At 40.9% G+C, this 19,487-nt stretch overlaps 2 protein-coding genes across 4 annotated transcripts in view; one reads left to right on the top strand and one right to left on the bottom strand.

Annotated features, from left to right (window-relative positions):
• Window positions 1-19,487, bottom strand: part of cenpp (centromere protein P) — a 132,232-nt gene that overhangs the window by 12,244 nt on the left and 100,501 nt on the right. The gene's annotated exons all lie outside the window — the stretch shown is intronic.
• The window catches only part of ecm2 (extracellular matrix protein 2, female organ and adipocyte specific), a 32,900-nt gene that overhangs the window by 4,087 nt on the left and 9,326 nt on the right, over window positions 1-19,487 (top strand). The window contains exons 1-8 of one of the 2 annotated variants that reach the window (XM_050039161.1): window positions 2,186-2,241; window positions 2,965-3,099; window positions 5,458-5,619; window positions 10,031-10,219; window positions 14,349-15,278; window positions 16,433-16,548; window positions 17,035-17,170; window positions 17,267-17,424. In XM_050039161.1, coding sequence (XP_049895118.1) covers window positions 2,967-3,099; window positions 5,458-5,619; window positions 10,031-10,219; window positions 14,349-15,278; window positions 16,433-16,548; window positions 17,035-17,170; window positions 17,267-17,424 — 1,824 coding nt within the window. In that variant the 5' untranslated portion in view covers window positions 2,186-2,241; window positions 2,965-2,966. Of the gene's footprint in view, window positions 1-2,185; window positions 2,242-2,964; window positions 3,100-5,457; window positions 5,620-10,030; window positions 10,220-14,348; window positions 15,279-16,432; window positions 16,549-17,034; window positions 17,171-17,266; window positions 17,425-19,487 lie in introns of those variants that run through there. The other variant, XM_050039160.1, reaches the window with a different exon arrangement.

Here is a 19,487-nt window from a genome sequence, read left to right as displayed (position 1 = left end):
TGTTTAAACTCAGGGTGTAAATTTATTCAAGCCCATCTAAGCTGACATTGGGCGAGAGGCGGGATACACCCTGGACAGGTCACCAGACTATCACAGGGCTGACACATAGAGACAGACAACCATTCACACTCACATTCACACCTACGGACAATTTAGAGTCACCAATTAACCTGCATGTCTTTGGACTGTGGGAGGAAGCTGGAGCACCTGGAGAAAACCCACGCTGACACGGGGAGGACATGCAGACTCTGCACAGACGGGCTCCCCCACCCTGTGTTCAAACCAGTAACCTTCTTGCTGTGAGGTGACAGTGCTAACCACTGCCTTAAACCTTAAATAATTTTGTTTTCACGGCATCTTTAAAGCCTTGTTTATTGTATCCATGGAAATGTCGACAAACACGTCAATGAAGGTTTCCTTACACAAAAACTTTTCTGATAACTACATCACTGCATAACTTAGAAATGTTCAGACAAGCTTGATATCGGGTTATTTGTGGTGCTGTGTGTATACTAATTTGTGTGCAGATGTCTAGATTTTTTTTTAGCTATAAGACACTGGGGGCGGAGCTGTTTTGCAGGCGTGCACGTTCAGTAGGACATCATACATCTTGCCTTGCTTTTGATGATGATTTGGCTCACACTATCACACAGTGTGAGTAACATTTTGGCTGTGCTGGCTGCCTGCTCCAAACACCATGAAAAACACTCTGCCTGTACGATCGATTTATTTTGAGTACAGGGGCAATAGTTTGAAAACACAAATAGTTTTCCATACTCTACTTATTCAGACCTAGAAATGACAGAAATCAAAGTCATACTTTCCATAATATGTAGGAGCCCTGGTCTGCAGTCTATATTTGTTTTCCTGGCTACATGCAAATCAGTGTCAGCACTACTCCAGTCCAGAAGGTGGTGGTAATGCACCTGAAGCTGCTTGGCAACTGCTAATAACGCTAGAAGATAAACATTTGTACTCTGGCAGCTTAGTTACAACAATCACAGTTCAGTGAGATAACTATCAATTATCCATCACTGCTGTGGATGATAATACTGTATATGTTTGGGTCAGTGATAATATAGGACTGAAGTGTAGTTGGATTACTGTGAGGTATAATTAAAGGCTGATATCAGCACCATGAACTGATCTGCGCCCAGTTATTACAGTTCAATGTGGATTATTTCTTGTGCTTACAGTTCATTTAAAGGTCTGAGCTCATAATCAGGGCCTGACACAGGGTCCAGGATCAGGTAGAAATGTGGTCTGAGAGTGAAACTCAGTAAGAATGGTAAACTGAGGCTCAGTCTTTCTGTCTCGATATTTATGGAGTGCTGCTGTTATCTTACAGTAACAGAGGAGCTACATGTGGAAGAAAAAAAAGATTTGGGACTCTTAATTGTCCTACAAACTTATAAAAAATGGGTTTATCCACAAGAGCATTTTGCAGAAATGTGCATGGATAAAAATAAATAAATAAAAACGCACACATACACACAGAGAAAATTCCACAATGACCCTGGATGAGGTGTTTTCAGCTGCTGTTGTGAGTCAATTTATGGAAATAAAAACTCTTAAATATATTTGTGTGATCAGCATTACAAATGACTAAAAACAACTAATGTTTTTGTCACTTCAAATCAGGGGAACTTTGATTATTATCACCATAAAAAGTGGCTGTAGCTAACATGTTAGCAAACAACTGTTGCCTACCATAACCATCTCAGTTAAGCCCATCTGATAAATCTAAATCCTTATAGTCACTCTCTTTTCAGCTCTGGTTTGGTCTCCACCAACGAACGTAGTCTCTTTAGCCACTTCATGTTCCACTATGTTGACCGCTTACAGCTACAGCGGGCTAATCAAACCTTCAGCTCTTCAGACTACCAACAACTAAATGTCTCTATCTGGACACTCAGGCTTGCTTTGGCACCTTTGCAATAAATCAGAAGCTCCTATTTATTTCACAGCAGCTCCCATAATGCATTGGGGCAAAGCTACAGCACATTTATTATTGTTATTGAGGCTAAAACAGAGAACTCGTCCAATCTGCTCCAACTATCAGGTGTGTGAAGGTGTGTTGGAGTCAGATCTCTGCCTTAATAATGACAGGACTGCTGTGTATAGACTAGTCATTACACACACTAACACACAGAGGGAACCGGCCATTAAGACCCCAGCAGAGAGCTATATGAGCACCAGCAACAGCTCTGATAGCTCTTTTTGTCTGAGGAGCTGCAGCAGGTAAAAACCTCTGTCTTGATTGTCTATTTTTCTGCAGGTGGAGAAACAACACAGATCTATCTTTTTGGTTCAAAGTGTCTTCGCTGTTAGCTTATGCAATAATTCAGGATATCAAAACGTGAAAACCAGTCGTTTCTCTTCAGGATTTTGTGCCTTTACTGAGAATTAACAGTTGAGAGATGACAGAGTGATGGGGAATGACAGGAAATAAGAGTCCAAGGTCAGACTGAATGTAATGGTTTACTGTCAGCGCCTTAAACCCTGAGGTCAAAGTCGGTCAGCGTTACTGAACTCTTGATTTGCAACCATGGCTACTGGGATTATTAACTGTCTTGTCTTTGACCTTGACTGACTGACCTTAGCCTTTATCCCACAGATGAACCAGTGAAGTCTAGGGCTGGGTATTGAAACCCATTTCTTTTTGGGTACAGGGCGAAATGCGTTTGTAGCATCAAATATCAAAAACTGTATGGCTGTTTGTGTTTGGACTGCTATTTATTATTTAGGAACTTTGGCTATTTTATTAAGTGGAAAAAGAGTTTTATAGTAAAATATACATTTCTCTCAAAGTAAGGCTTCGAAACAAGCATCACTTTGGTATCAGCAGACTGCTCTTGCTTCAACACTAGTATCAAAAGCTTCCTATCAGTACTCAGTGAAGCTCTAAATGGAAATAAAGGGTCATGTGCGGGAAATGTTAAGCTGGTCTGTGTTGCTCTGCAGGGATGAGGTGGTGGCTGGTGGCGGCCACTTTGCTGCTGCTGGTGGTTGTAACCGTCTCGGACACCCAGGCCAGACAAAGACCTCGCAACCACGACAGTGAGACCCGCCGCGGGAAGAGGAAGAGGGACGGACAAGGTAAGAGTCTGCTATCTGACAGCATGATAGCTAACAAGAGGATTTTCTATCAGTTCAGTCTCTTAAAATCATGTCCCCTCAATCATAAAGTTGTCTTGAAAAGAGAGCGACAACTGGTTGTTCTGTATATACAAATGTGGATCAAAATCTTGTGTGAGGTGCTCGTGAAGAACGGGAAACAACAGAATCAACAGGAAGGCAACCCAGGCACTTGACAGTTAGCATTGGAGCACTTTGTTGACCAACAGCTGATGGACACAAGGACTTCAAACCTCGAACCTCAAAAGTCCTGGAGCCAAATAAATAAACAATGCACACACACTACAGCACAAAGACTATAAGACCAGAGATATCCTTGGTTAATCATACGTTTGCATAGACAACCAGTTGCGTCATGAACGAAATTATTCACATACTTGGCTATGTACTACGTGTGGTATTGGGGCAGCAGCGCCATCATAGATGGTATACATCAGGCATATCTTGACAATGGTGAGTTTCTTTCTCTCGTTCTGCCAACACTGCCCTGACTGTACACATGTGTGTATTACATCTTGTGGACATGTCATGTTAATTTTTGTGACTTGATTTTTGTGAATTTTTGTGACACAACCATTGCACCAAATGGATGCAGGTAATGCGAGGCAGCCAACATGTGCACGCCAACACATAGCCGGGTTAAAAGCAACTAAGGTGAGAGATGTAACCTTTTGATAAAACAGTTTTCAGGTTGGTTGCCAATTTCACTGATTGTGTTATTATTTTTACAGGCTGCACAGCTTTCTGTAAAATATTAGTTAAAACCATTTATTAACTTCATTTTAAATTATTTATATTTTATCACTTTTTATTTATTTTTGAGTCATCTTCCTGTTAGTGGTCATTTACTTTAATCCTAACTGTAGCTTAATGTGTTAAATGCTCTGTATGTAAGAATGTGGCCAAAACGGTTACTGCACTCAAATTCAAAATACTGCCGCGAGTCGTGTCCGCCCCCCCTCCCCTACAGATTCGAGGTTGCTGGACAGCGGCATGCTGGAGACTGATTTGTTTGCCCACGGGCGGCTGCCGTGGCAGGGCTGCGTCGCCGCGTCCTTGATCTTTGGTTATCCAGCGGACCGTTCGAGCAAGTCCGGCTTCTCTGCTGCTAACGCTGCTGCCGGGATACAGCTGAGGAGAAGCCGGCTGCTAATGCTGTGTACCGGGACACTGCTAATGCTGCTTGCCGTGCTGCTGTAGCTCAGACGTAACTGTAACTGATGCTGAGACTCTACTGACTGCGTGACTGGTAGACGGCGGTGGGTGGCGCAACAGGCCAAAACACAAATTCAAAACATAAACATGATTTGCGGACCGTAAAATATTTTTTTAAATGCGAATATTCTGGCTGTACTATTGTTGTCGGTGAGATCAATATGTTATATGAACATTATTCCTTAGTCTCTGTGACATATTAGGAGGATTTTACGACTTTTTGCTTTAGATTTCTTACATATAGCTCCTTTAAGTCAGTTTCAACATGAGTGCTATTAAAGAATCTATCATCCTTCTGACGTCTAATGATAATGAGGATTGAGATTCTACCATAATCATGGTTTGCAAAATGTGCTGAATTAGTGGTACGGACACTACAAATATTTCAAAGCTGTGTGTAAAGATAGCTGCTCTGGCACTGTCGGAGATCCTCGTTGATGCGACACAATCAGTGAAATTGCAATTCATTGCTGCTCTTCTCATTGACAGATCAAAAGAATGGTAGAGGAGCACAAGCATCAATATTCAAACAGATGTTACAGGGCATTTCTAAAGTGTTTATGGCTAGCTGTGGGCCTGGAAATTAGGCCTGTGCATTGAGATTTATGAAACAGACTCAGGTGTATGCACAGCGTTTCAAAACTGACGAAAAGAATGCATATGCACATTTCTGTCTTTATACGTACACACAGTTTTAGTTGTGAATCTTCACAGAGTTTTAGGCATCTGGCCCCTGAACTAAAAGAGCTCTGTCCTAACATCATCTTATGTTTCTCTCTCCATCACAATTCAAAGTGCAGTCCTGTTTTGTGATGTAAAAACTTCTGAGACCAGAGCCACTGACAACATGTGGAGTACCACAGGGGAGCATCATGGGCCCCCTACTGTTTTTTAATACTTAAATCTGTTTGTGCTGACTATCTTCTTATATGCCACTGATTCAGCCATTTTGGGTTTGCATAACAATAGGAAAACATTAAACAGAATTCAGTGAGATCAAGAACTGGCCTGTGGACAAGTTATCTCTTCTCTTTTAGTTTTTTTTTCTGCTTTTAGAAGTTTCTAGATAGATGAAGATGAAATTGATATGACCATGTGTTGCAGGTCATGTGCGGACCAGAGCAGGGCACTCTAGACCACTGAAGATCAGACTGATTCCTGGCCCCAGCATCCCAGTGGATCCTGGAGTAAATCAAGGAAACACCCTTTTCCTGGATTCCTACAAGAGCATAGACGAACAGAAGTCCAGCTACAACGTTATCCCAGGTCAGTGAGACCAGTAACACTGCGCTAATATAATACCAGACCAGTAAGTCAATTTTAACTCAGATTAGCAAGACCAGTAACTGCTACAGATGCTCTGATCAGGGTTTTTTAGGGTTCATAGCAATTTTTTTATGAACTTAATGATAATATATTCAGCATTTTTTATTTTCATTATCATTTTTTTTCTAACCCTAACCCTTCTATAAAATAGGGGAGATATTCTTCATAATTTCCCAGTCCAAGGGGACATCTTAAAATTCAAAACACAAGAGAGACCTTGCTAAGGTAGCCACCATACAAAATCACAACATATACAAATACAACATACAGAACATGATATACAAGAATTTACAATAAAACAGAAAACAGCTTTTTCACAAAGTGGCCTCTAAAGAAAAACATCCACATGCCTCCATCACCACATTCTTTGTAATGCCCTTAAATTTATCAATACATACAAATGCTCGCGAACATTCTGTTTGTTTATTTATAATAACTGTTTATCAAAGTTGTTGTAGATAATTTTCTGTCAATAATCGATCATCAATAATTCCACTTAATCTGCTTAAACTATGCATCAAACAGAAGGCAAGTTTAAAATTTAACAAATGAACTGTGGGCGTTACGCTGAAAATATAAAAGAAAACAACCATGTGAAAGTCGCTGAGTGACACCAGTGTGAGTTTGTATATGTGCAAATGGAAAAGCATGTTCCAGCCATTACTCTGTGTATATATAAAGTCTCTGATACATCCAAAAATAATCCTCCAAAGCCGGTTTTAATTAAGAAGATAAAAAAACTTTGAACTTTCAAGCAGATTTAAATAGAGCACGAAATCTGACCAGTTTTCAAAAACAATTTAACTACTTAGTTTGTGTCCATAGGTTTATGTATAAACCAACATGGAAACATGCTGAGTGTATCTTGGCATTTAAAAGGTTTAAGTGGTATATTACACAACGGTTTTGTAGTCAATAAAATCTAAATACATCAAAATAAAGCCTTTTGCTGAATAAAAAGCGGATATGCTAGTCAAACAGGGTGTATGAGAACAGCTCAGCTCTGGGGCTTCGTCCTGTTCTCATAATAAAGCTGCCTGTTATTACAGCTCAGTAATTTAATGACAAATCATCACATTCCACCATGAACAGAAGGGAAAACCATCTGTGGGAAAAGAGCTTGACAGAAAGTAAGTCCCACACAGAGATGAGGACACAGACTTTAAAGAAGGACCTCAAAGCCGTGTCGAGGCCCTCCAGTTTAAAACAATAGAGTCAGCATTATGTAATTAGAAGGGAAGGTGGTGCTGCTCTGTTGTTGGGAGCTGCAGGGGGATTTTGTGGGGTTCTGTTTTCACTGTTGTTTTGGGATGTGAGAACTTGCGTGTGTTCAGACAAGCAGACAAAACTGACTGTGACGCAACGACAATTAAACAGAACAGACGGCAGTTCAGAGAAACAGAAAGTTATAGATGTCAGACTGACACGACAACCAATAAACCTAACTGGGAACTGCAGCGTGAAAGCTCATTCTGGATCTTGGGAACAGACGTATGACAAAGTAATCTGATCTGGATTGTATGGGTGGGGGTGATCACAACCTCAGCTTGTAAAGTTGCAAGCAGGGGTGAAACCACACATTGATCTGGATCACTACATATATTGATTTCATGATTAACAATCCAAAATCATAGATGCAAAGTGAAAACACAGATAAATACTGTCACCTTTAAGATATGCAATTATTTTGAAATTCTCATGACATGTCTGCATCAGGATTTCAGTCCAAGTGCTCCTCTTTTCTAAACATTCAAACAGTGCTGGGGGCCCTGCATTGAGCAGATCATGGTGAGCAACAAAGAAAAACAAATGAGGATATTTACTGATATCACTTTGTATGCAGGGTTTCTACAGCTTAAAGCAAGCTAAATTTAAGATTTACAATCGGACAGAAATTTCAGAGCAATTCTACAATTACCAAAACTAAAAAACAAACAAACATGAATCAGCATCAGTTATGGGTTAGGGACAATTTTGCAAAAATGTTAAATGTAACAAAAAACATGATTTTTCTCATGGCAGAGACGAAGATAAAACCTGGCATTTGTTTTTGTTTTTTCTTGGGGACTTTGTATTTCTCACGCTGCATGTAGAATTCTATGGCCTTGATTCTGATTGTGCAGTTTGAAAAGTTTTTGCATAACATACAATGAGCTCCTCAGTTCTGCAGAGCCCAGGATGGTATCTTCCAATGTAAAAAATGAATAAACTAGTTGTTTCACCACTGGTAAAAACACATGAAAATATGCACTAAACATCGTAGAAAGACGGTGCCACAACAGAGTCTGATGGTCGCTGTATTATTTTTACAAACCCCTGCAATTTACTCGACAATAAAGATATTCAACGACAGCCAGACACTATTTTACAGAGAAAAGAAAAGCTCTAAAGTATGTGTGCCCCAGCAGAGATGACAGGGTGACAGTCACACTGCTGTCAGTAAAAAGGGACAAAGATAGGAGAGACAGTATTTAAGAGAAACAACCTGAGCCTCTTAACTACCTGTGCTTCTATGGACGTTAAGAAAGAGCATACCATTAGAAAGGATAGATGACAGACAGGACAGACTTAAAATAGACCCAAAGTGTCTCTTCCTGCTGTATCATAGTGGTTTAACAGTCTTTTCTACTGACTCACTGCCAGTCACAGCCTCGTCCTGTCCCAGGTCTGATGTTAATGCAGAGGGAGGAGTGGAAACACTACAAATCACTGCTTTGTCTGGTTCTGATGGTAAAGTACAGGCTTTAGATTTGACTAGACGCACACAGCAATTACTGCAGCAGGGCTCGCTGTTGCTGCTGCTGCTGAGGAGGATGATGAGGGTCAGCATGTGAGGTTAAAGGTGCCACATGCACGTTTGAATTTGCTTTGTACCTCTGAATCACTACACACATTTCCGATCTGATCAGTGATTCAGCTGAGTCTGTTGTGCTCATGGACAGCTGTTCCCTGGAACAGCTGGAAAATAGAATATGGGCGTCGACTCATCTTCCTTCAAAATAACGATTAGTGAGGATGTTAGCAGCTGCACAGGCTGTAAATCAACATGTTTCTCTGATCAAGACAAGTTCACTGCTCTGGCTTCAGTCAAAGCTTCCGGGTTGATAAAAAAAAAAAAAGAAGAAAAAAAAAGAAGAAGCATGTTTTAAATTTATTTCAAGGTACGAAATCTGTTTTCTTATCCCACAAAAAAATGGCAGCCAGGGGGCATAAGGCAGCCAGAAACTGTTAGCTGCATATTTGTCCAGTTCTGCTGTCCACGGTCAGCGAAATGTGCAGAGTAAACATGACTCCTAACAGTGGTATGCCATCTTTATACATGAAAACTGAAGCAATCGGACTAATATTAAGCACCGTCTAATGGCTGTGGAGGCACTTTTACAGCAGGGCTAGGCTCATACTGAGACCTATAGCTATAAAATAAAATAACGTCTTCCAAAATCAGCACCTCAACAATCTCTGAAGTATCTGCTTTTATTATGATGACACAAGGCTCAGGCTAAATGTTGGATTTATGAGTGAAAAGAAACACCAGATTTATTATCACGACTGGAACTAACGATTACTTCAATTGTTGATGAATCTGTCAATCGATGAATTGATCGGTTGTTTGGTCTGTAAAATGTCAGAAAATGGTGAAAAATGTCAATCAGTGTTTCCCAAACCCAAGATGATGTCCTCAAATGTCTTGTTTTGAATACTCGAATATTCAGTTTACTGTCATAGATGAGGAAAGAAACTAGAATAACAAGCTGGAAGCAGAAAATTTTGAATATTTTTTTTCTTGAAAAATGACTCAACCAAATTAATCGATTATTAAATTAACTGACAATTAATTTAATAGTTCACAACTATTCCATAATTGTATCAATCATTGCAGCTGTATTTCTCATCCCATTCACTGCCATACAACACACTGTTACCGACAGTATCGCTTCACTGGTTGCAAGCTTCGTTATTTTGTTTATTCAAATCATACTTTCTGGAGCTGCACAGCCACAATGCAAAAGAATGTATATTTTGCGATCAGCTCACAGTGGTGAGGGTCCATGCTAATTGTGTTCACTGTCTGTGTGGGAGTATATGAAGGTCTTTAAACAGTTACAGTGTACTTTTTGGAGAGTTAACCTACTATCTTGTGTTTCAGATTTTATCTACATCACGCTGGCTCCACGGCCACATTACTGACACTTAATTTTTTGCACTTCAAGCTAAAAGAAGATTTATCTTGCAAACTGATAACGGTCATAATTTAACAATAACGAAATGATATTTACTCCTTTCATATTACGCCCACTGTAAGACCTGTTAGAATTATAATGTACTGACAGTCATGTGTCTGTTGTTTCAGGTAAGCAGGGCCAGTGTGTGTACCAGGGTCTGACCATGTTTGACCAGGCCGTCTGGTCTCCAAAGCCCTGTGTGACTTGTCTTTGTACCGGAGGGCGGGTGGTTTGTGACGAGATCACCTGTCCCCAAACGCACTGCCATTTCCCTTTCACCCCTGCTGGGGAGTGCTGCCCCGTCTGCATGGAGTCAGGTAGAAACACAACATGTGGCAACGCCATGGTGCAACATCAGGAGGCAACAGAGATGAGCAATGTTTCTGACAATCAGGACCAATATTTGAAGGGTCTCAATCAACACTTTAAGAGTCACAATATTTCGGGAAAGGTTTTGTACAACATAATCATAATTAGGTCTGTGACGTGGGACATGTGGGACAGTTTTCCAACAGGTTAATTTTTTGAAATTAAACTCCTCATCACAGAGGGCATGTTACTTGTCGCTTGGAATAAATGAAATGAAACAATTTCCATCTCTGAGGCCTCAGCATGTTGCGTCTTGTTTTCATCATGGCTTTAAAAAATGTGTTTTGCACATTTTGGGTCAGTTCAACACACATGTTGTGAAAGTTTTAACAGGTCTGAATATTGGGAGATACCACATGTTGTTATCAACATGTCCAGTGTTGGTTTCACCTTACTGTCAATTCAGTCTCATCACAATGAAGACTGGATGTACATCTGAATCTACAACAAATACAAATATATCTGAATGAGTTGCCGAGCAACATTATTGTCAGATGTGTGCACATGCTGGAGGATGAAAACAAACCAGAATAAGTGAGAGTTTATGGGGAGGTCACCATAAGAAATTGTTTTCATACCATGAACTGTTTACAGCTGAGAGAAGGAAACCCTCTGTTCTCTCTTCTGTTTTGCTGACAGCTCCAAATACATTTAATGTGTCAGTGTGGGACTTGGTGACAGCTGAAAGAGGTGGCAGACTGATGGTTTAGGATGGAAAATATATTACGTTTTCATAGATCAACGTCACAAACAGGTGTGGAGAGTTTGCTTTTTGTGATCCTGTGTGGCTGATCAATAATACTTATTAAACCCTGGGTCAGCACAGTCTCAGAGTAGTTTTGTATGTATACACAGCAGTCATCTAATCTTACAAGTTATTGCACAAAGTCAAGGCATAATCTACAGGTGTGTGTCTACAGCTATCAGGCAGTGAAATGTTATGCTTTTTAAGACCCTTTCAAGACACCTTCTAACCAATTTTAGGACAGATTTTTGGATGAATTATGTTTTACTTATTTGGGCAATGCAAGTAAGCATTGCAGGCAAGTAGAATATATGTGGTCTTGTACAGAGGTAAGTGTTATGTAGGAATATGGATATTAGAGTGAGTTAAGTTAATCTACATCTTGAACTGTAGACATCCTGGTAATCTGATGGCAATCAGCAAGAATTTCATTGATTTTCTCACTACCTGTAAAAACTTACTTTGAGTAGTACTGGTTAGCGTCACCACTGCCACTAGCTGCTGTTACTTTTTACTGCTACATGTTGGATACTGACTAGCTGCTGTTACTTTTTACTGCTACATGTTGGATACTGCAGCAAAGAGAAGTTTTGTATGTGGATATAAGTTGAATATATACATTTACCTCTAAACAGTTTTACTGGTTTCGAGCAAAATGTTTTATTTTAAATACTGAAAGTATCCCTATATGAAGGATCATAATATTGTTTCTGAGTTTTCTACCTCCTTGCTGTGTGTGCATCCTTTATTGTAAACATGAAACTTGTCTATACGACCTCTGTGAAATTACAGAAAAAAAGTGCAGTAGTTGAATTGACAGTAACTAGTTTGTTGCTCACAGTCATACACTGCACAGTCATTTTGTCTATGACTTTTCACTGTGAGTAGATGTTTGTGGAGTACTGTATTAACTTGATAGCAATAACCATAGAAACATGTACGTATCTGTGTAAGTAGTGCACTGTGTATACAGCAAGATATGTTTGCTGTATGTGGTTAACTGTGGAAGAAAAAAACACTAAGAGCTGTTTTATACTCAGAAGAAAAGTGCTGGTCCTTCAAGTGACCGGTATTCTAAGATAAAGTGCCCCGAGGCATCTTACAGTTTCTTCATGTCATCTCTATAGGAACCATCATTAGCACTAGCCTGTTTCCAGACCTCTGAATCACTGTCCACATCTCTGAATCACTGCCCATGATTTGTGCTGTGATTCAAAAAGGCCTGGTGTTGTGTGCACTGACGGCTATTTCACCAGTTGGAAAAAACAACCAAGCCAATTACAGCTTTGTAGGAGGGATTATAAATCACCAGGAAAGTAAGAGGTTCAGTAAACAAATGAAAATGTTCTTCACCCAATGACGCATTCCTATGACCTCCAGTGATGTTGGTGGGTTTTCAGTGTAGTGAGTTATATGGTTATAATCACGGTAAGAGAGCACAAAAATCATCACCCACTGTCATGTAAATCAAATGTGATCTATGACTGTGATATGTGATGATACATAAGTTAAATAAGCTACTGTATAAATTTAATAGTTCAACATTCTCTTTCTTTCTGAGAAGAGTTTTTTATTCCGTTTAGTCCTCATTAGTCCTTTTTACACAGAGATTGCGCTGTAGAGCTGCTACAAAGTCCCTTCCTTATGTCGTGTTTGCATTTTTACACAGAACCAAATGACCGTGGCATCATGTCGCTCCTGTGTGTTATTTTAGAAAGCATGCTGGCATCATGGAATCAAAAGAGGTGTGACTGGTCTCTTAATACAGTCATGGGTGTGAAGGGCATGACATGTAACACAACAGTGTCGACATCAATTGTGACATAGAATATATGCATTGACCGCACTTTATGAATAATAACAATGGCATAACTTGGCAATAACAATCATTTACTATCTCTGTTATATGGCGGCTGATCTTGTCCTCTGCTTAGAGGGTAAGGACTTCCTGAGCCTCACTGTTTTCCCAAATTGCAAATAATTTTCGGCTGCTGTTTGTCTTTTTTGAGCTAGCTGCTAACTACTATCAGCTACTTTATAGATCTCCCACAGTGGGTCGCACACATAACATGTCTTCAAAATGTCACAGACGTGCCACCCATGATCCCGTCCTGCCGGCTGTTCCATTTACATAGACATCGATTTGGCGCTGTTACCACCTCCGTTCCCGGCTCATAACAGCTGCATAATGGTATGATATTCCCACCTTGAAAAGGCAATGTAAAAGGGACTATTGAAACAATGAACAAAACAGGATCTCGTCTTGCACGAGATATATGCGCAGAGCAGTGAACGGTAAAACATCATCGACATGAGTCAATGTGGTGTCAATCAGTGGCACAATCACGTTATGACAATACAGCAGTTGTTGGGACGAAATATTACAATATTGCCTGCAGTAATCTCCTACATCCTACATATTTGTGAGTTCTAGTACTTTTTATGAACCTAGAAATATGAGATCATTGTCTTCTGGTGATACCGAGGACCTCCAAAACAAAAGTTTCACTCAGTGGACAAAGAGAAATACTTTCAAAATAAATAAAGTCACACAACATCACTGTTTCTATGATTTCAACACAGATTTGTTGTTCACAGTGTAGCGCTGGGGAAAATAATAGGGTGAACTGATAGTGAGTTTACTGCATCCTTTCTAATGTGTCAGGGACACAGGACATTTACCTAACATCACTGAACCTCAAGAAGTCTTACAGCTACGAGACACTGTCAGACATGTATATTGGTCTTTTTCATTAATTATCTGCTGGATGTCCCGTTGGCACACAGTTTATGACTATAAAACAGCATTAATTGTTAGACAAGTGAGCTAAGGTTGGTCTAAAAATATTTCCTCTCCTGTTTGAATGTACAACAGTACTTGTTTTTATAAAACATAAATGAGCTAACTTTAGATGCTGACAGGTGACACCGACACTGGTGAACACAGAGAGACCAACTTTACCTGACTGTGGTCAAACAAGAGCAGTTCAACGGGATCTGGTCCAGACAGGTCTACAGCAGCCGTCTGCTCTGTAGCTACAACAAGCTGGTCTTGTACCTGTCTGTGTGTCTGTCTACAACACTAACACACAGCCGTCTCCTGTCTGTCTGTCCACCTCTTGTCTGTCTGTCCTCGTCAACTTCCATTTCCACAACCTGTATCATTCCCTTCTAGTTTCCTTTTTTCTCCTCTTCTTCCTCTTTTATTTCTATCCTTTACTTCCTTCTCTCTTTCTATACTGTTACCTTTTTCTTTCCTTGCGGCCAACTCCTGCCCCCACCACCTCCTGTCCTCTGATTGGCTGCCCCGCACCACCCTTCACCCACCCCAGACCCCGACCTCAGCCTTGACTTTTCTGGTGATTCCTCAGTTCCCATCTACCCCCCTGAGCCCGTAACACCTCTGACCCAGGAAGAGATCCAGCGAATTCTCTGGCGCGAGGAAGAGGAGCACCGCGAGGAGGAGGAGCGCCTGAGGAAGAAGGATGAGGCGAGGAGGCAAAGGAGGAAGCAGAGGAAGGAGAAGGCAGAGAAACAAAGACAGATAGTGGAGGAGAGGAGGAGAGCGGAGGAGGAGGCACTAAGATTGCAGGTGGAGAGAGAGGAGGAGGAGTGGAGGAGGCATTTGGAGGAGGAGGAGGAGAGGAAGAGGCAGGAGGAGAAGAGGAGACAGGATGAGGAAGACAGAAGGCAGAAAGAGGCCGCAGAGAGAGAAGCAAGGGAGAGGGAAAGGAGGCTAGAGGAAGAAAGGTGGAGGCAAGAGGAGATGCTGAGGGAACAATTACTGGCTCTGGGGGAGGAGGAGGAAGAGGAGCCGCAGGAGGAGGTAGAGGACCTGCAGGAGAGGGTAGAGGAGCTGCAGGAGAAGGTAGAGGAGCTGCAGGAGGAGGTGGAGGAGGCGCAGGAGGAGGTGGAGGAGGAGGAAGAGGTGTGGCTGAGAGGAGATGTGTTTGAGATGCTCCCGAAAGAACCTGAAGAGCCTGAGGAACCAGACCTCCTCCCCGCTCCGATCCCAAGACCTCCTGCAGCCACAGAGTACGAGCTGAAGGAAGTGGAAGCGGAGGTGGAGGAGATGGAGGAGGCAGAAGAGGAAGAAGAAGAGGAAGAAGAAGGGGAGGAGAGAAAGGTGGTGATAGTGGAGAGCAGTAGAGGCCTCCCTCCAGGCTGCTCCATCTCTGATGTCACTCTGACATGTGACAACGCCAAACTCACCTACTTCCCTCCTCTGTCCATACCTGAGCTCAAGTCTCTCAGTCTGGAAGGTAAGTCAGCACCACGACAAGAGAAGGAAGTAGTGCCAGAGTACTCAACCCACTGCAACACGAAGAACAATCTGCACCCCCTTTAACACATATGTCACCAGTGTGAGGTTAAGCAATTTATCTAATCTGAAAGTGTTTGGGTTAAACTTTCAAAACATGTAACTACAGCTAAAAATAAGAAAAACTCAAAGATTAGTTTAAGATTTTTTTTTTTTTATTCTGATTAGTTGCAGCCTATTTAATATTCAGCCTGCTCTCACTCCAATTCAGACCCATCCACATCATTAAGTCTGATTTGGGCAGGTGTGAGGTGGGTGGGTGGGTACAAGACTTTTACCCAGGACACCGCTATTTGTGTCTCGTGTGAAACTAAAAGTGAACATGTTATTTGGTCACATCAGTCGTTGTTTGTATGAATCGACTGACATGACTAATGTCAACCACTTACTCTTCTAATTCTACGCAAAGGGTTTTGTTGCCCAAACCTAACTGCTGACCCCCTGCGTCAAGATACAATGCAAAAGACTGCCATTATAATGACGCCAGGTGCTTCTGCCCAAGCGTAAAAATATGAGTAGGGATGAGGCCTGTTGTAATTTTGCACACCTTTTTTCTTGATCTACTTGCTTCAGATCCTGGAGCTCTTAGTTCAAAATTATTAAGTTGCTTAAAGGATAAGCCTGACATTATTCTATATTTTCCTCACCATAAACAAATTCCATGAAAATACCCAAACCAAATCATGTTTGTCTGCTGTTACTTTGTGTCTGTGGCACTCAACATCAAAACCGTCGATTCCCTCTGAAGATGTAAATCTTGAAAAACACCTCACAAATCAGTAATTTCCTAAAACAGTCACATTAATCCACATTTGGGGCTCTAGTGAGTATTTCCACCAGCAGGATGGTCTATGTGGGACTGAGTCAAAATAAGCTACAACTATGAACATTGTCTGACTTGCAGCAAATTCAGGCATTTTATCAACCTGGAACTGAAATGAAATGAAAAATATACATACTGGAATCCAATCCTATACATTTAGCAACAAAATATTTAAATAAAAACATAGAAGCCAGAAATGCACTGCCATCACAGAAAACCTCTACATTCTCCTGCTCTCACTGTGAAGTGACAGAAACTCTTCTGACCTGCAGGCAACACCATCAGCAGCATCCCAGCAGAAGCCTTTAATGGCATCCCCAACCTGGAGTGGATCAACCTGAAGAAGAACAAACTCACCTCTGCTGGCATCGGTGCTAAAGCCTTCAAAGTAAGACACTTACAGTAACTAGTAACTCCTGTAGCCCTTCAGAATAAAACCCAACATTTTTCCAAACATTTGCCTGCCACTCTATTATAGTGTTTCTCTGGAGACGACCAAAGTCAGGCATGTATAACAGACATATTGAACATCTACAGTAATGCAATCAACCACAAGGGGAAAAATATGCAAACATTTCTGTGATATAATGGCGATATAATCCTCAAAGACCTCTCAGTGCCACATAAACAAACAAGACAAGAAATGGAACAACAAATGTGTTTTTCAACACTTTCAAGCTTGAACGTAAATTTAATGAAAAACTTAAACTGTTAAAAATAAATAAGTTTTTAAATGAACATCAACTGAAAGATGTGAAAATATAAACAGGCAGGAGAGAAAGATGGACAGGTATTTCTGAAATAATGTGAGGCATGAATGGGGCCAGTCAACTTCCCAGTATCACCAGTGCCTTTGTGTGTATGTGTGTGTCAGGGTCTCAAGATGCTAAGGCGTCTCTACTTGGATGGGAACCTTCTAGAGACCGTGCCTGCGGACCTTCCCCCTACCCTGCAGGAGCTGAAGATCAATGAGAACAGACTGACAGAAATGGATAAAAACAGCTTCCAAGGTAACTGCCACAGTATCCCATAATGCACCTCCATACTGCCCTCAGCTTTAAGGTCACAACATATTCAGTGTGATTTATCTGTTTTTTATCTTTAAGATCTGAGCAGCCTGGTGATTCTGGAGTTGGAGGGAAATCTGCTGAGTGAGGGGAATGTAAATCCTCTGGCCTTCGCTCCCCTCCACCAGCTCTCCTACCTTCGACTGGGCAGAAACCACTTCCGCACCATACCACAGGGCCTCCCCCCAGCACTGCTGGTATGGAGTAATACATATTCACATAACTACTGTATAACTACAGCTCTTTACCTCTTCGTTTCCCACACTGGGATACCTCACACAGCCCGACTTCTGTCTAACTTCATAAAAGTCCAGTGCTCTCTACTAGGTTCATCAAATGGCAAAATGCTGCTTTGGTCAGATGGTGCCACCAATAACGTGATCTCTGTGAAACTAGTAGTCATGGCCAGGGATGGTAAATAATAAGAATTTATTGATATCAATGCCATTATCGAGTCTGCTTATTGATCCAATACTTTATTTATTTCCCTATTGTTTCCTGATAAATTAGCTGTGTGGAAAAGAGGAAGGTCTACACAGATTTTCAGCATCAATGGAGCCGTTTTATTATCTTTGAATGTGAACATAGTGTAGTAACAGAGTAGAAAAGGGTACACATTTGACTCAGGTCATCAGTAAGATGACCCCCAAAAAATGATTGCCACAAATGCTAAAGGAAGCCAATGTATCACAAATCTACAAGCTTGGCAAATCTCCTGAAAACTGTAAGTAACAGCTGAGCCATGATTTTAGCTGTAATTACCAAAATTTGATGTTTCAAGAGTCAGACTTATGCTGACTTATTTATCAAAAATGGGTAAAATGAGAGAAGAGTTGTGCTGCATTTATATTTTAATTTAGGTTTTTTTTTTTTTTTTTTTTTCAAAGAAAAATCTGCCAGGCCTGCCTGCATGGCATTAAAGTTATTATAACAGGATATTTGTCCTCAGTATTGGACATGTTGCTCAGTTGGGAAGCAGTGGCACTCGTGTGTAGAGAGTGAAAAACTTCGCATCTCTAGAATTTAAGCCCATGTTGTTTACTTGAAATTATTATTTTACTGGAATTATTACTGAATTTATCTTTGTCAAATGAAGCCACACTTTAGACCATTTCTTCCTCTATGCCATGACTCCTTGTTTCAAGTTACCAGCAGTGTAGATGCATGAGTCTGACATCACTGTTTTGCAGCGTGCAACTGAAACATGCAGGTATCAAGAGGAGGAATTGATAAGCTTGGAGAAAAACAATTTAGATGGATCGGACAATTTGGAACCTGTTTTCAACTTAAACTGGTTTACGATTCCCATCTCTAATCATGGCTCAATCCTCAGTGGTTTAATGAGTTCAAAGGACTCACTCAGTACGTTAACAAGACATTTGAGAAAATCGATTTATTGTGTTAGTCCGACTAAAACCGGACTTTTAAAATACATGTAAACATGTTAGTCCAACTGAAATCGTACTGAATCTCTAAGTCGGACTAACACACCCAGAAAATGCCATTGGGGGTCGAATTACTCCTGCATGTATACAGTCCATCAGACCCAAACTGGCCGAGGCACTCGAAAGCAATAAATGCATGATAGAGGAAGAAGCCAGTAACAACATGGCGAAACCTACATCCAGAGCCGTGCATTTTTGGATCAATGAAATGTATAGAGTTGTAAAGTTGTCCACCATGGTTCAAGTTTGCTGCTAGCTAACTGTAGCTAACTTGTTTATCCATTGTTTGGTCTGTGATGCAATAGGTCAACCGGAAAAAGGTCCAATACTAACAAGCTGAAAGGGGTCATATCACCACCTATTGTAGTGGAGTTGGACATACTTCGGTCAATAAATCGAGTCCATTCCCATGCTAGTATACTGGGACAAGGACAGAACAATTAAATGGCCTAGCTGAGCTATAACCATAGCTCGACTTAACTGTGCATCGAAACATACTGACTGTGAACCACCAAAAAAAACGTTAAAAACATAATAAATGTATCTAAACTCACCAGCAGCATAATGTTTTTAATTCAGTTTATCAGGCAGTCACATTATCAGAGGCCTTCTGAGCGGCTGGCTGCAGTCAGTCTGTCAGTCAGGAATTCAGGTATGCTGATGCATCAGTATTTTTTTTGGCTCTGATGTTTAAGACTCCTCTACTGAGTAAACTCTGCTTCTACCATTCCACTCAACCTGTAATTACAGTCTCTGGTTAACCACAAACACTGCAAAACACCACGACATGCTGCTGCTGTAAATCCACCTTAAAA

Source organism: Epinephelus moara, chromosome 24 (genome assembly GCF_006386435.1).
Source record: "Epinephelus moara isolate mb chromosome 24, YSFRI_EMoa_1.0, whole genome shotgun sequence".
Lineage (NCBI taxonomy): Eukaryota > Metazoa > Chordata > Actinopteri > Perciformes > Serranidae > Epinephelus > Epinephelus moara.
This window is presented reverse-complemented; position numbering and strand designations above follow the sequence as displayed.